Source organism: Petaurus breviceps, unplaced genomic scaffold (assembly GCF_028583685.1).
Source record: "Petaurus breviceps papuanus isolate PSGF00001 unplaced genomic scaffold, PetGlider_PUasm1.0 90919, whole genome shotgun sequence".
Classification (NCBI taxonomy): domain Eukaryota; kingdom Metazoa; phylum Chordata; class Mammalia; order Diprotodontia; family Petauridae; genus Petaurus; species Petaurus breviceps.
This window is the reverse complement of record NW_027187378.1, coordinates 25,071,476-25,091,461: the sequence shown is the minus strand read 5'-3', so window position 1 is coordinate 25,091,461 and position 19,986 is coordinate 25,071,476. Positions and strand designations below refer to the sequence as shown.

General features: G+C 41.3%; 1 protein-coding gene and 1 long non-coding RNA gene across 2 annotated transcripts in view; one reads left to right on the top strand and one right to left on the bottom strand.

Annotated features, from left to right (window-relative positions):
- Positions 1–8,241: 8,241 nt before the first annotated feature.
- LOC138151995 (uncharacterized) lies at positions 8,242–16,379 on the bottom strand. The gene is made up of 3 exons (XR_011165986.1): positions 15,556–16,379; positions 13,986–14,120; positions 8,242–12,456 (listed from the first exon to the last, which is right to left on the bottom strand). It is a non-coding gene; the product is annotated as an uncharacterized lncRNA (long non-coding RNA).
- A 190-nt stretch (positions 16,380–16,569) lies between these two features.
- SNRNP200 (small nuclear ribonucleoprotein U5 subunit 200) overlaps positions 16,570–19,986 on the top strand; it is a 38,702-nt gene continuing 35,285 nt past the window's right edge. The window contains exons 1-2 of the mRNA XM_069075611.1: positions 16,570–16,828; positions 17,347–17,510. Coding sequence (XP_068931712.1) covers positions 16,784–16,828; positions 17,347–17,510 — 209 coding nt within the window. The 5' untranslated portion in view covers positions 16,570–16,783. The remainder of the gene's footprint in view (positions 16,829–17,346; positions 17,511–19,986) is intronic.

Here is a 19,986-nt window from a genome sequence, read left to right as displayed (position 1 = left end):
GCCATTTCATTCTCCAGTGTGCCCCCATTTTATAGATGAGGAACTGAGGAAAATAGGGGTTGATTTGCTAAGGGTCACACAATTAGTAAGTGTCTGAGGCTGTATTTGAACTCAGATTTTCTCAACTACAAGCCTGGTGCTCTATCCACTGCAACATTTAGCTGCCCACCTGGCACACAGTAAGCACTTAATACATGCCCTTTCATTAATTCATTCAAGATTTTTCTTTTCTTTTATATTTTTTCCTTTCATAGGTTATGATTGGACCACAAGATTTTCTGATGCAACTTTTACAAGTCAGACTAGCTGTTCTGTCACAACTATTATATGATTATGTGATCAATATTCACATTTTTTGTATTCCTAAATTCAATTTAAACAAAGAAGAAATTATCAAAATGGGTGTTATATCAGTAGATAATGGCAACTAGCAGCAGGCTTGGAGTCTCACAATAGACTCAGTTTTAGGGATATCCACTGCTGAGGACAAAGATATTGAGAATGGCATAGTGGTACTATGGACAATTTAGGGGAGATGTGAAGAGTTTACTCAAGTATACAAGAAGTAGGTAAAGCCCTGTCTGTCTTCTGTAAATTAGTTGAACCACTGACACATCCCAGCATCCCTAGAGAAACAGAAATGGAAGATGATATCTAGAAAATGATCACATACCCCAGGGAAGAAGAAATACCCATTCACTGAATATGGGTAGGTCTAAAAGGATTTGAAACCTTCAAGGGCAAAGAGAGATTATTCCTTATAGATAAACTGCTTATGGGGAAGGGGGAGAGGTTGACATTTGTGCTGAAAGCACCTAAAGTTGGAATTCATACTGTATTCCTACCAGTGCATGTACCTCACTACCCCAAGCTAAAAAACTTCTTGGGTCACACACATGCCCCATTGTGGAGGGCATTAGAGTCTGAAGTACTATATACTACTACCATATCACAGCAATGGTCAGGAATGGACATGGAGAAACGTGGGGAAAACGTTAGAGGCCCAAATAAAGTCACCACACCTCTGTATGAGGTCACAATGATGAAACACTCCAAAGGTTAGAAAGGTAATTTGGTAGAACAGCAACTCTAGATTCAGCTCAACATCTACCTGCATGAAGGACTTTGTACTGCAAGTGGATGAGCAGCTTCAGGCAAAGGATCAATGAAGATGGAAGAAGTGAATGTTGTCAAAAGGTATAAATAAAAAATGAAGATGTATCTATTTTAAGGTTCTTTGCCACTGTCCTGTCTTGTGCTGAGATGGAAGAGTATTTCCCATAGATGGTGAGGACTGTAGATGATCCTATTTGACAATGATATTATGCTAATTGTACCAAGTCCCAGAAAACTGCAGAACCTCCCCAGTATGAAGAGAAGAATGAATGAATATCATATGAATATTCAGAAGAGACTGGCCTAATCCATAGAGTAAATAACAAACAGATGAAAATTAGGACTTGTCTAGACCAAAACATACATTTTGATGACCAGTTCGTTGAATTACTATATCAATAAATATATTTGGGGAGAGTGGTGGGGCGGAGCCAAGATGGCGGAGTAGAAGCACGACCTTCCCGCGGCTCCGGCTTCCACCCTCCCCAATCCATGTAAAAAGGGGTCTCTAAACAAACTTTGGAGCTGCAGAACCCACAAAATGTCACAGAGAAGCTAACTTCCCGCTGAGGACAGCCCGGCAGGCCGGCAAGAATCGGCCAGCGCAGCACTCTGGGAGCCGAGCCCAGCACCACGCTGAGGCTTTAGCCCCAGGGCGGGCCTGACCAGCCGCCAGATAGAGGGACTCCAGATCAGCAGCAGCTGTGGCCATTTCCAGATTTATCAACACATAGATGCGAAGGACAAGGTGAGAGGCCAGTGCAGTCTGGACTTTGGGACCCAGTAAGTGGGAGTGTGTGGCTTTTACCCCCGGGGCAAGAAACCGCTGAGACGCCAGCACAGCCTACCAGCACCACGTGGCGGCTTCAGCTCCTGGCATGCAGAGTATAGGGGGACCAAGCACGAGTCTGAGGGGTAATCGCTCTTGCTTTAACCTGCTTGGATCTGGATTGCAGTCTAGGGTGGAGGTCCTGGGGTGTGTGTCCAGCTTGCCAGAGTGTGTGGAGACCTCAGAGGGAGCACCCATCTAATACCTCCGGCAGCTGAGAAAACCCCAGCGTTTGGGATGAAAACTCCCCTGTCTGGTGGCAGAGTCCTACTGTGGCATATAGCCCAAAAGTCAAATAATTGAGTGGCAAAATGAGCAGGCAAAGGAAACAAAGCAGACAGAAGATTCCAACATTACACTCCTATTTTGGGGATAAGAAGGAGCAAGGCATGGAACAGGAGGAAAACAGTGAAGTCAGAACTCCTGCACCAAAAGCTTCAAAGGAAAATACAAGCTGGTTACAGGCCATAGAGGACCTTAAGAAGCAGATAAGAGAAGTGGAGGAAAAACTGGGAAGAGAAATGAGAACAATGCAAGAAAATTATGAAATGAGAGTCAACAGCCTGACTGAAGAAAATAATACCTTAAAAAACAGACTGACTCAAATGGCAAAGGAGGCTCAAAAAGGCAATGAGGAGAAGAATGCCTTAAAAAGTCGAATTTTCCAGATGGAAAAAGAATCTCAAAAGCTCACTGAGGAGAATCATTGCTTCAGAATTAGATTGGAGCAAATGGAAGCTAAATGACTTTATGAGAAATCAAGATGCTGTTAAACAGATCCAAACAAATGAAATAATAGAAGGCAATGTGAAATATCTCATGGGAAAAACCACTGACCTGGAAAATCGATCCAGGAGAGATAATTTAAAAATTACTGGACTACCTGAAAGCCATGATCAAAGTAAGAACCTAGAAAGCATCCTCCAGGAAGTTCTCAAAGAAAACTGCCCTGATGTTTTAGAACGAGAGGGCAAAATAGAGGTTGAAAGAATCCACCGATCACCTCCTGAAAAAGATCCCCAAAAGAAAACTCCTAGGAATATTATAGCCAGGTTCTGGAATTCCCAGATTAAGGAGAGAATATTACAAGCAGCCAGGAAGAAACAATTTGAATATTGTGGAAACATAATCAGGATAACCCAGGATCTGGCAGCTTCTACACTGAGGGATCGAAGGGCTTGGAATATGATATTCCGGAGGTCAAGGGTGCTGGGATTAAAACCAAGAGTCACCTACCCAGCAAAACTGAGTATCATGTTTCAGGGGAAAATATGGTCATTCAGTGGAATACAGGACTTTCAAGCATTCTTGCTGAAAAAAACAGAGTTGAATAGAAAATTTGACATTCAGATACAAGAAGCAAGAGAAGCATGAGAAGGTAAACAGCGAAAAGAAATCATAAGGAACTTATCAAAGTTGAACTATTAACATTCCTACATGGAAAAACAATAATTGTAACTTATGAAACTTTTCTCAATAGTTGAAGGGATTATATATATATATATATATGTATATATATATATGTCTTTATATGAGGGTATGCGGGCATATGAATACATATGTGAATGTGTATATATACGTTTACAGTTATACATAGATAGAGGGCACAGGACCAATTTAACAGGAAGGGATGATACTTAAAAGGTGAAATTAAGAGGTGAGAGGAATATAATGAGAGGAGATGGGGAGAGACAGATTGGGGCAAACTATCTCATACAGAAGAGGCAAGGGAAAATGGCTACAATGGAGGGGAAGAATAGGAAGGCAAAAGGGAATGGGTCAACCTTATTCCTATTGAATCTGGCTTGAGGAGGGAGGGAAATACACACTAAATAGGGGATCTCACCCTCCAGGAGAATAGGGGGGGAAGGGGATGAGAGGGGGGATGATGGAAGGGAGGGCAGGCTGGGGGGGAGGGAAGTTGGAAGCACCCACTTTTGAAAAGGGGCAGGATGAAAGTAGAGAATAGAACAAGTGGGAGGTGGGATAGGAGGGAGGGAAATATAGTCAGTCTTTTACAATATATCTAATATGTTATTGTTTTGCATTAGCCGCACACGTACAACCTATACTGAACTGCTTGTCTCCCCAGTGGGGGTGGGTGGCAGGGGGGGAAGGGAATGAATCTGGAATTAAAGTTTTAAAATCAAATATTCAAATATATATATATGTGTGTGTGCGTATGTATATATATATATATATATATATATATATATATATACTATTATTAATACCATCTTACATGTAACTAAGAAATAAGATATACAGGCACTGAGGCATAGAGATCCACTGGAAGTCAAAACGGGTATGGGAGAAAATATGGGAGAGAGCAGATTGGAGGTGGGGATATCCTGTGGGACTGCTGTTTTGGGGGGATGGGTGGGGGAAAAACAGGGAGAAAATTTGCAACTCAAAATCTGGCAGAAATGAATGATGTAAATCAGAAGTTAATAAAGCATTAAAAAAATAAATATATTTGGGACTAGGCACTGCAGGTGAACCATAAATTTGTCCCATGAATTAAAGGAAGTGAGCAGATTGGATTACATTTGAGAAATTTAGCAATGGTTTTAATGATCCCAAGGTATCCCCCAGCACAAAGACCCATTTGTTCTACACACAAATCCTTGCAACGCTCTGTGGTTGTATATCTTGGAACACTACAATTTCAAAGGAATTAAAGTTATGAATAAGCTAAAGAACAATGAAGACAGAGCCATGCTAAGAATGCAACATGAATCACACCCTCATTTGGGAGGTAAATATGGGACACTGCTTCTATTGGATGAAGACAGATTCTGGGACATTGGTGTGAAGCTAATTCTGAGGTTGTGAGGGTGTGGGTTGGGAATGGGGGAAAGAATTAACCCACAGGGAAAGAATTAGCCTATAGGAACTGAGCTTCCTATTTTAACTAATTATTTTTACAAACTGGGTACTAAGCTCTGTTTTTTACATACTGCTAAAGGCTTCAAGTCTTGAGTATCCTCCAAATTCAATCTTCTCCCCAGGTATAGCTCTGGAGTGATACATGGAGAGTTCAAGTAATCTGCAGCATGTTTATGAACTATGAACTATGTTCAAGAGGTAGCATAAAGGATATCCCTGAGGAAATACATAGGATGTGAAAAATATCGGCTAGTCATGTGGTGCAAGCAACAGAGAGCAAATGAATAGCCTGAGATCTCTGGTGATAACTTTGAGTTTGAAAAAGATGTCAAAGGGGCGGCTAGGTGGTGCAGTGAATAGAGCACCAGCCCTGGTGTCAAGAGGACCTGAGTTCAAATCCAGCATCAGACACTTAACACAAAAACTGGCCATGTGGCCTTGGTGAGTTGTCTGTGGGGACTCTAGGGAAAAACATGGATGAGGACAGCACAAAATAAGAAAGTGCCCATATACACCAAAACTTATAACAGCACTTTTTGTGATAACAAAGAATTGGGAACAAAGTAGGAGTCCTTCAGTTGGGGAATGGCTAAAGAAATTGTGGTTCATGAATGCAATGGAATATTACTGTGTTATAAGAAACAAACAATATGGTGAATACAGAGCGTGGAAAAACTTGCATGAACTGAACCATGTAAAGCAAGCTGAACCAAGAAAAGAGTATACATAACGACTAACATGTAAATCATGGCTCTGCTACATACTACCCTGGTGACTTCAGGAAACTTGGTTAATTTCATTAGGACTCAGTTTCTTCATGTGTAAAATGAAAAAATTGGACTAGGTAACCTCTGTAATAATAAAAAGAGTTTTAAGACTTGCAAAGTATTTCTGTCTATAAAATAGGGATAATAATAACACTTACCCCATAAGGTTGTTGTGAGGATCCAATGACATAATTTATGTAAAGTGCTTTGCAAACTCTAAAGGACTACATATTTGCTTGCTATTATTATTGTTCTTGTTATTTATTGTTGTCGTTGTTATTGTAAAGACTTGTAGAAATAAGAATTCTCCTCGTCATAGGAACAACTACTTCATATTGGCACTAAAGTGGGAAAGTCTGGTAAGGATTAGGGAAGGCAATGTTTATAAATGTAGGATCCTCTTGGACATAGCCCCCAGTCATAAGAGCCAATCAGCATGACCCCTTCAGCAAGAAGTCACAGCAATATGTCCACTGGGAGGGACCAGGCCAGAGGACCTAACCCCCTCCATGTTTCATAAGAAGTGCTCCAATCCAATCTTCCATTAAATAAATAAATGCCAAGTAAGGAATTAATAAAGTAATGTCTGGGAGTAGGAAACTGGTTTAACATGAAGGCAGTGTGTTAACAATAGAATAGGTGTTCCAAAAGGCACAATGTAGGGAGGGAGGAATTGAATGGGACATCAGAGGGATATGGTTGACATATGGGGATAAGGAAACAGGGAGTGGTGGCCAGAGGATTATAGACAGAGAGGTGAATACTTTGTAGTCTCCTTTTAAAGACTACCAAATGGGTCTCAGTGGCCAATCTTCTTTGGCGTATTACAAGTGAAACCTGTCCACGTGAATCCAGAAAAGGAGCCCTTTGTGGGAGGGGGACATTCACTAGGCTACAATGTGATTTTTATATATGCACATGCTGTTTCCCTCAATTAAATATAAGCTTCTTGAGGCCAGGAGCCATTTCATTTTGTCTTTGTACCAGGTACCTAGCACAATGCTTGGCCCAAAGAATGGACTTAGTAAATGCCTGTTGAATTGAATTGACTTACACCTCTCAAGTTCCAAAGTAAAGCTACTCCACACAGAATTCCAGGGTTATTGTTAAAACAACTTTAATGTTTGAAGGGGAAAGGAGGCAAGCTGTTTTCCAGTGGAGAAGCATTGTTTATAAACATCTGGAGAACTGATTAACATTGCCAATGGTAGCAATAGCTTATTGTGCCCACACCCAAAGTCCCCACTTAAGTGTGACAAGAATTACTTAATTCAGACTATGACATTTCACATTTACTTCAGAATCTGTTGAGCTTTCCTCTTCCTGGCCCTCCTACTCTTCTCTCTTCCATCTCTCATTCTATATTTCTTTTAGATTTTGGCCTCCCTCTGTTTCAATCTTGTTCTCCCTTTTGTCTTGCTCTCTTTTTTCTTTTTTAAATCAACTCTGTCAGCAGTCATAATGACAAGGAACATCAAGATACATATCTATAAAGATTGAGAATTAGAAACAAGTAGTGTTACTGAAAACAAAGGATGGTACAGATACAGAAATGGGCTGACACTGAGACTGGATCCAGAATATCATGGTAAAGGCAGTCAGGTCCAAATAAGCCATCTTAAACGGGGACATGCCCAACTATCTAAGGTCAGATCAAGACAACAGATCAGAATGAGGCAGGCAAGACAGACTCAAGTTGTTTACTGAGGGCAAAAAGTTGGTCAGAGACTAGTCAGGCTGACCAGACCTTGAGGATATAAATATTGTTGGGCAGAGTCTGGAAGCCTGGGATCAGAAAGAGCTAAAAGTATAGAATAAAGTAAGAGACCAGATTCACTGTGCCTATTCCAAAGACTTTCCTGTGGTAGGCCTATCTGTGGGATAATAATTTTTGTTATTTGAAGTATTGGTATTTCTTTTGATAACAAAAAAATGTGGCAAGTCCTCAAAGATATGGGAATACCAGATCATCTTACTTGTCATTATATGGAACCTTTATATGGGTCAAAAAACAACAGAACTGAACATGGAAGAACTCATTGTTTTAAGATTGGAAAAGGAGTACCACAAGGCTGTATATTGTCACCTTATTTAACTTATATGTAGAGTACTTCATGTGAAATGCCAGGCTGGATGAGTCAAAAGTCAGATTTAAGGTTGTCCAGAAAAATAACCATCTCAAATATGCAGATGATACCAATCTGATTGCAGAAAGTGAAGAATTCAGAAGACTCTTGGTGAAGGTGAAAGAAGAGAGTGTAAAAGTTATCTTGAAACTTAACATAAAAAAAAAGCTAAGATCATGGCAACTGGTCCCATTATTTTCTCTTTTTTTTTTTTAAAGCAATCGGGGTTAAGTAACTTGCTCAAGGTTACACAGCCAGTTATTTCTGGGTGTGGTGCTGAGTATCTGAGCCTGGATTTGATCCAGGTCATCCCGACACTGGAGCCGGTGCTCTTACTCGCTGAGCCACCTGGCCACCCCTAAGCAATTGGAGTTAAGTAACTTGCTCAAGGTTACACAGCCAGGTGTTTCTGAATGGGTGCTAAGTGTCTGAGCCTGGGATTCAATCTCCAGGTCTTCTCAACACTGGAGCCGGTGCTCTTACTCGCTGTGCTACTTGGCCGCCCCTCTATTACTTTCTTTTTTTTTTTTTTTTTGGTTAACAAGCTTACTTTAATCAGTCAGACATATATCATTTACCTTGTTCAGGGGAAAAAGGTCAGCACCCCGAACTTCAAAGTACACAGGCAGAATTATCAAGACAGAAACAGATCTAGTAGACAGATTTCAAACTGTCCAACCATTACATCCATATCAAATCAACATCTGGCTTTCAACATCTGGGTTTTTCAAAGCCGGGGGGGGGCCTGGACAACGGCTTCCCAGAATACAGATCAAATCACAGAACACTTCTCAAAGTGAGCCCCCAAAACAAAGCCTCACATCAGGGCTTATATAGCCTTCTCCTGGCTCAGAGAATGTAACAACCTTTTGGACCCACTGGCCAATCAAAAAGTATCTACTGAAAAACAAGCCTCCCACCCCAGGCTTCAGGTGCACTTTAGCCTAGGGGCAGGGAAGATCTTCCAAATCTGCATTCCCATTACATTCGGCCCCAAGATCTTTCATGCCCATAGCATAGACAATTTACTTTTGAATTAGCACTAAACATCTCTTAGGTCACATTTTCAAGGTACAGAACTAAAGTTACCAAAGTGGCCACTGGGCCTTAAACAAACACAAAGTACATAGCATTATCACTTCAGTTCAAAACAAGAGTTCAAATAAAGTTCTGGGGTGGGGGCGGTGTCCTTCCCCTCACACAGCTCCAGCCCCTGCTTCCAAGTACAGAGAAGGGGCTGGGCAACAAAACCAACAAGGTGGGGTCCCTGGGGATCCAAGGCACTTCATCCCACCCACCATAGTCACCAGTCCATCCTCCCCCTGGGTCCCAAACTGTGGGATGCAGCCAGGAAACACACTCAGTGCCCCTGCTTTGCTGCTCAGTTCTTATCTTTTCCTGTGGCTGAATTCCGAACTCCTGGGCTCCTTCTCCTCTTGCAGGCGGCAGCCGCTCCTGGCTTCTGCCCAGGTCCCGATGCAGGCACCTCACCATTCCTGCTCTCAGCTCAGCGAAGTCTGCATGCAGGCCATTCTCCTCTCCTGCTCCACGGCTCCACAGAATCACAGCTACCACAACTTGTTCAGGGGAAAAGGTCAGCACCCAGAACTTCAAAGTACACAGGCAGAATTATCAAGACAGAAACAGATCTAGTAGACAGATTTCAAACTGTCCAACCATTACATCCATACCAAATCAACATCTGGCTTTCAACATCTGGGTTTTTCAAAAGGGGGGGGGGGGCCTGGACAACGGCTTCCCAGAATACAGATCAAATCACAGAACACTTCTCAAAGTGAGCCCCCCCTCCATCACTTTCTAACAAACAGAGGGAGAAGAAATGGAAGCAACGTCAGATTTTATATTCTTGGGCTCAAAGATCACTGCAGACAGCAACTTCAGACATGAAATGAAAAGACACTTGTTCCTTAGAAGGAAAGCTAAGCCAAATCTGGACAACATACTGAAAAGCAGAGACACCACCTTTTCGACAAAGGTTCATATAGTCAACACTACAGTTTTTCCTGGACTAATGTATGGCTGTAAGAGTTGAACTAAGAAAAGCTAAGTGCCACAGAATGGATGGTTTCAAATTGTGGTGATGGAAAAGACTTTTGAGAGTCCCTTAGATAGCAAGTAGATCAAATCAGCCAATACCTAAAGAAACTAACTCAGACTGTTCATTGGAAGAACAGATACTGAAGCTGAAGCCAAAATACTTTGGCTACGTAATGAGAAGATAGGACTCATTGGGAAAGACCCTGATGTTGGGAAAGATTAAGGGAAAAAGGAGAAGGGAAGGCAGAGGAGGAAATGGATAGCTAGTATCATGGAAGCAATGAACATGAGCTTGGACAGACTTTGGGAGATGGTAGAGGATAGAAAGGTTCTACTGGTCCATGGGGAAACAAAGAGTTGGACATGACTGACCAACTGAAAAACTAATTTCTTTCATACTTGTGAGATCTATATGAGTATGTATACATATGTGTGTAAATTTCAACATACTTCAGCTAATTTTGTAAGGAACTACTAAATTTTTGGCCCCAAGGAAGAATGTAATCTACCTTTTAGACCTACAGAGGCATTAACATAGAAGACTTGAAGAGTGAGGAACTTTCCTGCTAGCAGGGAGTTGGTATTTACCCAGCTTCCTCAAGTTCCTGGAGTCAAGCCCCTGACTTTGAATCTTAATGAACTTTTTAGAGAATTCATAGTAGGTGGCAATGTAAGGGGAAACCATTGAAACCATCTTGCCAAGCTACAAAGAATATATAGTTATCTCAAATGCTTTGTGGAGGATCAGGGTTGAGAAACCAAGATAGTCTGATGGAAGTCATGTATGAACAGAGGACAGCATGAGTACAAGCATGTAAAAATGTTAGGGCCAGGCTGGTGAGATGCATAAAATCTGAGCCACAATGCTTTCCTTCCGGTTTTCACCCACAAAGGATATATATAGGGGGAGGGGGAACCTATTTCCCATTTACTTCCTGACCATTCACTTCCTGTTTCCATTGTTCCTTTCTAGGCTCTTTTTCAGTAGTGTGTGTGTGTGTGTGTGTGTGTATGCATTTCCTCCTAAATGTTTACTTTGATTTATAAGCCATTTTAGTAATGATAAATGTTTGCCCAGCAAACTCAAGCTATGTGCTGTAGTTACTGAATAAATTACAAAAGAAAGGAAGAATTCCATTTCTTAAACATGGGAAATGCTTTTTTTGTTAAGTGAAATTGGGTGGGGACAGAGGATAGAAAGGGAAGGGAAGGAGAGTAGAGAGAAGTAGAGAGAGACAGAGAGACAGAGAATGTATCATACTAGAGTTCCACAGACTAATAAAGGTACCAGAAATCATTAACTCAGAGAGTCTATGGACTGGAAAAGAATAGCTGCTTTTATTCTGAGAGGCTTTGAGTGGCTAGCTCCCTTCTTACACCTCAATGCCCCCTCCCCCACCCCCAGGTAAAGCCAAAATTTCTAGTTCGTTGGGGGGGGGGGGAGGGGAAGTTGCATATATCCAACCCATACCCTCAATAGGAGTTGTATATGTGTCAACTCTACCTGGGGGTTAATTTCTGGACAGGAGGATACCTATCTCTACTCACAAGCCCCACCTTGTGGTTAGATATATTCTCTCTCAAATCTTTAACCTGTCCCTAGTTACTGGCTCTTTACTTACTGAACTCAAACATGCCCAAGTCTTCCCCCATCCTAAAAACCTTCACAAGACACTACAATTTTCCCCAGATATTTTCATCTCTCTCTCCTCCCTTTCTTGGTCCAGGTCCTTGAAAGATCTGTCTATACTTGCTGCTTCTACTTCTCTTAGCCCTCAATCCTTTGCTATCTGGCTTTTGACTCCAACAATCAACTAAAATTATGGTCTCAAAAGTGACCAAAGCTCTGAGTTGCCAAATTTGATAGACATTTCTCAGTCTGAATCCTACTCAAGCTATTTGCTTCATTTGACACTGTCAATCACTCTCTCTTCCTGGATAGTCTCTTCTCTCTGGGTTTTCATGGCATTACTCTCTCCTGCTTCTCCTCTTAGCACTCCTAATTCTTTGCGGATCCATCTTCCACACCATGATCCTCATCTGTAGGTATTCTCCAAGAGTCTTTCCTAAGCCCTCTTTTTTATATTCTCTACACTTTCTCATTTGGTAACCTCATTAGCTTCCATGGGTTTAAATGTCATCTCTAGGTTGGTTGGTTGGTTGTTATCCTTTGTTCTTGAAGAGGACCAAGTTGACATCACCACTGCTGGAGTCAAGGTATAGTATATCCAACTGTAGCTGATCAGCCAATACAAGCACAGAAGACACAAATAGTCTACATGAACATCTGTAATGGAGATGTCTCTAAATTCATGTATCTCATGTTTCTTTTGAGCTACTGCAATTCTGCTTCGCTCACAGAGCACAGTACCTTCTTTGATGTGGGCATGTCATGCTGGATGGTCCTTTGCCAGTGTCTCCTATGTCATGCAATCAATTTCAAAGTTCTTCAGAGAGACCTTGAGAGTGTCCTTGGATAGCTTCTTCTGACCTTCATGTGAGCTCTTGACTTGCATGAGTTGTCTGTAAGATAGTCTTATGGCAAACATACATTTGGCCAGCCTATCTGAGTTAGGCTCCCTGATGTAGAGTTTGAATGCCTATCAGTTTAGCTTGAGAAAGAACCTCAATGTCTGACACCTTATCTTGCCAGGCAATCTTCAGAATCTTCCTAAAACAATTAAAATAGAAGCAATTCAGTTTGTTGGCATGGCACTAAAAGACTGTTCAGATTTTACAGGCATACAATGAGGTCAGCACAACAGCTTTGCAGACCTTCAACCTGATAGAGTCTTCTCTCCCACATTTTCCCTTAGAGACTCCCAAACAAAGAGCTAGCTAGCTCTGGCAATGTGTGCATCAACCTTGTCATCTATATGTACATCCCTGGAAAAACTACCTCGGTAAGCAAACTTATCTGCAGCATTCAAAATTTCTCCATTTGCTGTAACCAATGACTAAATACCTAGCTTTAGGTTTAAGCTCCAGTCTTGCAGCACCAATTGCATTATGGACATTAAAACTGGAAATTCCAGAGATACCTCAAACTTTCTATGTCCAAAACAGAACTTATTTATCTTCCCACTCAAATTCTTCCATTTTCTAACCCTCCCTATTTCTATTAAAAGACTGCCATTCTTCTAGTCTCCCAGGTTCATAATTTTGATGTTATACTTGACTCCTCACTCTCCCTCACTTCACATATTTAGTCAATTGTTATGTCTTACCATTTCTCCTCCCCATTAGAATCATTTATATTTGATATGTACAATATCTGATCTTGTTTTCTCAAAAAAATTTTTTCATTCTCAGTATGTACTCTAGTTATTCACTCTAGCTGCCTACTCTCTCTTCCTCAGAGGGATGAGATGCTAAGGATCTGATCCTATTAAGAATACATAGGTAACAACATCCTTTGTAGGTAGATGATTTCTATGCCTAAGTTTAATGGCCAAACAAATGAATATACTTAAGAGATGCTTATTATACTTCATTTATAATGAAAGATACAGAACAGGGTATATAAATAGACTAAATAATTAAGACTACTTACTGCTCTTAAACACTCTCTAAAGATGAGGACAAATTTAAGGCAACTCATATAACTTGCTTGCATTTCAGAGCATGTTCTATATCCAAGTTTATTTCAAGGACCTACCTATACAAAAATATATAACTACTAGCTGGCAGATGACAAGCCCAAGTGCTTATCTTCTTAGTTCTTTAGGATATGTAAAGGACTATAACTTCAGTCTTATTAGCTTAGATTTTATTTTATTTTTTTGCTTTTTGGAGGGCAATTGGGGTTGAGTGACTTACCCAAGATCACACGGCTAGTTTTTGTGTTAAGTGTCTGAGGCCGGATTTGAACTCAGGTCCTCCTGACTCTAGGGCCGGTGCTCTATTCACTGCGCCACCTAGCCGCCCCATATAGCTTAGATTTTATATACTTGCATCTTCTTGTAGTAACTTAGATAAAGATTTAATATTGTGTTCATATCTTCTATTGACCATCTGCCATGATTATAGAAATTTCTCATAAAGAGAAAAAGAGGGATACAGCTATGGTAATGGGTAAATTCTACCCTGGCTTGATGTAAATTCCAGGCAAGAGTCATATGTCACAACCAGGCTCAGAATTAGGCAGGTGGGAAATTTTTCTATTCAAGAGGAAATGTCACACATTCAGGAGAGTCCTACCTCAACTCATGTCAAAAGTCACTTCTGATTTTTCCCTAAGATAGAATTCCACCGGTAGTAAGTCCCAGATGTCACTTCCATAAGACAGCTGAAATTATGGATCATTGACTCAATGGCATTTCCTGATTATTATACCTGGAATCAAATTCAGAATGCCAATTACAATCCCATAAGATTCAACCTTAATAAGCAAGTTTCATTAATCATTGCTTAGAGCTGGATTAGTTATTATTACTCTCACGTTACTGGGAATAAGTACTATAGATTGACCTCTTAATTAAGTCCCTAAGACTGTAGTTTGTTAAGACTAGGTTGATTCAAGATGTAATTTCAAAATATACCACTCCAGGTGTAATAAGTTTCATAGTCACAAGTCATCTCACAAACGTTGTTAAAGGGATGTTAGTAATACATGAGGAGATCTCATTTTTTCAATAGCCATGTTATAAAGTTTCATAGCCTTTGCAGAAGCAGAATCATGCCCGGCAGAGTTGTTGTTTGTCCTTCATTTTTTCAGAGGACCAATAACAGCAGAGGCGGAGTTGCATAAAATCATCAACCTCGTTCTCTTCCAAAGTCATGGAAGTCTAGTAGCAAGACAAAAGTCAAGAAGACTGGTGAACACCTGGATGGAGTGGATGACTTGGCATCTTTGATGCCTGACCAATTTTTAAGCACTCCTCAGTGCCTGCTTCAGCGGCCTTCGCGGCCATTGGAACAAATTGTTATCATCTGCCCATTCCCTTGGGAGAAGTCTTCACATGCTTGGTGTAAATATCTCTCTAATGCACCAGTGGATTTGAGGTCTGTCAACCTGGTTTAGCCCATCTGCTGAAACGATTTTGCTGCTGTGCTGCTGCTGTGCATGCTATATGGCTTCTTGGACACACAGGTTAAAGACTGGCAAAGGTAGACACCAAAGGTGGATGAACAGCCCTGAAAAGGGCAGAGTAAGGCCTTAAATTCATGGTGCTATTCTTTCTGGAACACCCCATACAGCTGGATTGACTAGGGGAAAAAAAGCTATTTTAATCAGTCTTCCCCTATTTGGTCTCCCCCTTTGATGAAAGAAAAAAGCAAGTACAAGAGACTTGTCCCACTCGGGAGAGGTCTAGCCCAAGCTGGTTAATGAGCAGATGCCTTATTGACTTGGGAGTCATAGTCCTTTAGAAACTGACTGATGAGCTTAGATGGAAAAAAGTGGGGTCTGACCAATGAAGGAAAGGGATGGATTTCAGATAATATGATACAGCATCATATTAATTTTCCTCCATAGTGACACATGTTCTTTAAGATGATGAGGTCATAGATTGAAAACTGGAAGGGTTCTTAGAAGCTCTTTAGCCCAGAATCCTTTCCACATTTAAATCCTATGTCCCTAAACCTGGACTTTTTCCTCTTTTTAGCTTTCTATTGACCAGTTCCTATGTCAGCCTTCCAATGTGACTGACTAGGTTCCTCCTATGCCCTGCATTTATTTATTGGAGGTTACCTGGAAACTCACACCACCTCTGCAATATTTCTCACATTGGAAGTACCCTCTTGCCCTCGCGAGTCTCCCATAACTTACCTTTTAAGGAAGAGGTCCAGACCCATCAATCTTTATTCCTCTCCAGGATATACTCCTAATTGCCCAGAACTTTCTCTACCAGAGCAACACCACTAGTGTCTCCATTCCCCTTTCCCCTCCTCCTTTGTGTTGTCTTTCTCCATTAGACTACAAACTCCAAGAGAAAGGCGCTTTCTTTCGGCTTGTATTTATATTCCCCGGGCTTAGTGCGGGCCTCACACATAGACAGTAAGCACTCTACAAATAACTGACAAATCAACACCTAAGATGCCCTCAGAGAGAGCCGCAGGAAAAACTCCCACACTCGAGGGGAAGCTCTACGTAGCATCCTCACAGGTGTTTAGAGGACGCTGGAGGCAGACGCGGATATAAAAAGGGAGTCTCACCCTGCAAAATCGCTGCTGTGTAATCAGCCCCACGACACAGAAGGGCAGGCACTTCAACAGACTGCTTGGGGGCGCACACACCTTAGAAGCCCTTTTCAATAATTAAAAAAGAAGCCAACTCTCCACTTTAGAGAAGAAACTGCGTCGCAGAGAGGCTGTCACTTGCCCTGGTTCCGCTGCTATTGCGTTTTAAGATTTCGAGTTTTAATTTTGAGAACATTAAGAATTCGAATTTTAAGAATATTAAGAATTCGAACTGAGGTCTTACTGATTCTAAGAGCAGCTCCCTCTAACCACTATATAGCCCTTAGTTGTCCCAGCCATGGAAAAATTTACGATATCGATCTTATATAAGGAATGATCTGTTTTTATCCGTACGTTTATTTTAAATTTGCCTCCAAGGAGGCAGCGCTCAACTTTACAACACACGGAATCGTTCGAAGTTACTATTGCACATGCGCATTGGCACACTATTCGTCACGGCGCAAGAGTTGTCTAAACAGCGATCACGCTGGCTTAACGACCGACAGTGACGTCACGTCGGACACGTGACTCTCGCGCGAAATAAGAGAACCCTGATTTTCCCCTTCCCCGGTTGTTGGGACTTGGGGATTTGTGCACATGCGCATTTTCTTTCCCTTCCCCCCAACTGAGGAGGTCGAGTAACCTGGAAGCGGAAGTGAGCGGTTTTCAGCTCCTTGCTTCCTTCCTTCCCTGCTTCTTTCTAGCGTTTCTCTGGTGTGTGCGTAGTACTGAAAGAGTGTAATAGAGGGAAAGCGGGGCTTTGAGAAGACAGATTCAAGCCTCGGGGCCTCGGCTGGGGCACTTGAGCCTGCGCGGCCATGGCGGATGTGACTGCCCGGAGCCTGCAGTATGAGTACAAGGCTGTGAGTGTCGGATCCGGGCTCGGCCTGCGGCGGGGGGTCGGGGAGAGGGGGCGGGAAGAAATCTCTCCGCGCTTGGGGAACCGAAGGAGGGAGGACTAAGAGGAGGAGAGAGGCATTTAGAGACGACCACATTCCAAGGAGTCAGGAAGGTGAGCCCCTGAAAGAGAGTCCGAGCATGGAGATTACAGGGAACACCCGTAAATCCCGAAGGAATAGGAGACCTAAGGCTGGGACTCTCTCCAGCCGTCAGACAGAGCTGTGTTCTTAGATTCCAAGTTGTGTACTTACTGTAGGTGCTATTTTCAGGAGGTATTCCAGGGAATGGGGAATCCTCGTATTCGGCAAATTACAACAATTTGTAATTTGCTGGTTTAAGCCAGTTAAGTGCCATATCTACGTGTATTATGAAGCGCCCATGCATAAGTGCATAATTATTCTCTGGGAATAATTTATAGGAATTGGGTCTGCCTGTGCCAGATCCCGTTCTTCTAGCTCTGTTAATAATGTGATTATTCCAGAACTCCAACCTTGTCCTCCAAGCTGACCGATCTCTTATTGACCGAACACGTCGTGATGAGCCAACAGGGGAGGTACTTTCCCTGGTGGGGAAACTGGAGGGCACTCGAATGGGTGATAAGGCACAAAGGACCAAACCCCAGATGCAGGAGGAGAGAAGAGCCAAGTGAGTATATGGAGAATTCTATCCCCTTCCTACAACTGAAAATATCGAAGTTCATCTAACGTCTGTTTTTCATGTAGCTTCTGTTGAAATGCTTGAAGCTTGAGCATAGATAGAACTACTTGACTGGAAATCCCTAAAGGATTTTAGGGATCCTTCTAAACTTTATGTTGCACATAGGTACTTCATATATGTTGTTTTACAAATGAATGAAATATAGAGTGCTGGCACTGAAAGGTGTATTAGAGATCATGTCTATCCCATTCTTTATACAGAATCAGTCAATAAACTCTTATTACCTATTCTATGACAGGCACTGTTCTGCAGGTGCTATAATACAATTAATGAAGACTCATAAAAGAAAATTCTTGCCACCAAAGTTCTTGGCATTGTCAAATGACTTAACAGCCGAAACTGTTATAATTTTATTGGTAGAAATGACATTAAAGAGGAGTTCTCGAAAGACCATGAGGCCTTTCTACTTGACTTGAAGCTGAAATTTTCTATATGTCTTGTTTCTTTTATCAAAATAAGTTCTTTAAGAGCAGGGGCTGTCTTCTTTTTGTATCCCCAGCACTTTATATATAACTTTGCACATAGTAAGCCCTTAATAGATACTTCTTAAAATTTATTCATTCACTGGGGATGTAAATTTTTAAAAATGAAACCGTTCCTACTTAAGTTTATAATCTGAAGGATGACACAAGTATTTATATGAGTATATACAGAATAAATATAAAGATAATAAATAATAAATAAATGATAATAAATATAAAGATAATAAAAAAGTATATACAGAATAAATATAAAGATAATAAATATGGTAGTTAAAATACAGGGTAATTCTGAAGGGAAGACATTAGTGGTTGGGAGCTCAGGAAAGGCTTCATGTAGAAAGTGGGACTGGAGCTACATCTTGAAGAAAGAGAAAGTCTGTGAGGTCAAGAATAGAGAAAAGATGAGTTTGGCTGGATCTCAGAATTCAGAAGAGGGAGTAAAGTCCAGTGAGATTGGAAAGATAAGTTCATGCCACTTTGAAGGGCTTTAAATGCTAAACAAAAGTTTTTATATTTGAAGCTACAGGCAGTGGGGAACTACTGTTTGAGTAGACAAGTTAGATGGTCAGATTTGTGCTGAAGGAAAATCATTCTCCCAGCAGTGTAGAGGGTGGATTGCTGTTGGGAGAGATTTGAGGAGAGTTGCAATAAGGTAGGTGAGATGATGAGGGCAAATTCTGATAGCTGAGGAGAAGGGCTCAAATGCTAAAGATTTTATGGAGTTGGAAATGTCAAGATTTGACAGCTGAGTGGATATGGGGAGTGATAGAGAATGAGTAGTCCAGGATTATATCTATTTATAAACCTGGGGGACTGGAAGAATGGTGGTGTTGCCTTATTTTTTTTTCAACAGTAATAGGAAAGTTTGTAAGAGGGGGAGAATTTGGGGAAAATATAGATTCAGGTTTGGACATACTGAATATGACATATCTCAAGGATATACACTTTGTAACATCCACTAGGTACTGCAAGACTCTAAAGCTCAGAGGAAAGACTGCATCTGAACATATAAAAAGAAAAGAAGGCCCAGGACAGAGCCTTGATGCCCACAGTTAGGGACCATGATATGAATAATGAGCCAGTGAAATAGACTTAGAACAAGTGATTAGACAGTAAGAAAAGAGTCGTGTCACAAAAACCCAGAGGAGAGAGTATCCAGGAACAGAGAGTGGGCAATAGGGTCAGACACAGCAGAAAGGTTCAGAAGGATCGAGACTGGAAAAAGAGTATTAAATTTGGCAGTTAAGAGATTGATGGTAACTTTGGAGGGAGCAGTTTCAGTTGAGTGATTAGATCAGAAGCCAAATTGCAGTGATTGAGAAGAAGTAGAATAATAGGGAGTGTATAGAGCTTTTTTATTTACTGGAGGAAAGAGGGAGATTGAAAAGCTTGTCTAAGAAGGGAGGTAGTACTGAGAATGATAGGTTGAGGGGATGGTAGGGTCTAGCAAAGGTTTTTTTAAGGATGGTAGAGACTTGAGACTATTTGAAAGCAGTAGGGAAGGGACCAGTAGATAAAAAGAAATTGAAGATTTGAGAGAGTGGGGATATGATTACAGTCTGTTGGAGAAGGTGGGAAGGAATTGGATAAAGAGCAAATCTAGAGGGATTGGCCTTGCCATGGAGAGCAACCATCTTACTCTCACACCTGGGGGAAAGGAGTAGAGAATTGGGGATGATATCAAAGTCTTTGAATAGGAGAGAAATAGGAACTTATATCAAATGACCTCCGTTTTCTTAGTAAAATGATGGGAGGGTCTTTATCTTGTAGCAGGGAAGGAGTCAAGATAGGAGGTTTATGAGAAGAGAATATTTGGAATAATTACTAATGGTGAGTGATATAGGGAGCCAATTAGGGAAGATTAGAAGGCTTGCCTTGTTGTAATGAGGGCCCAGTTGGAATTTGATAATACGAATTTATAC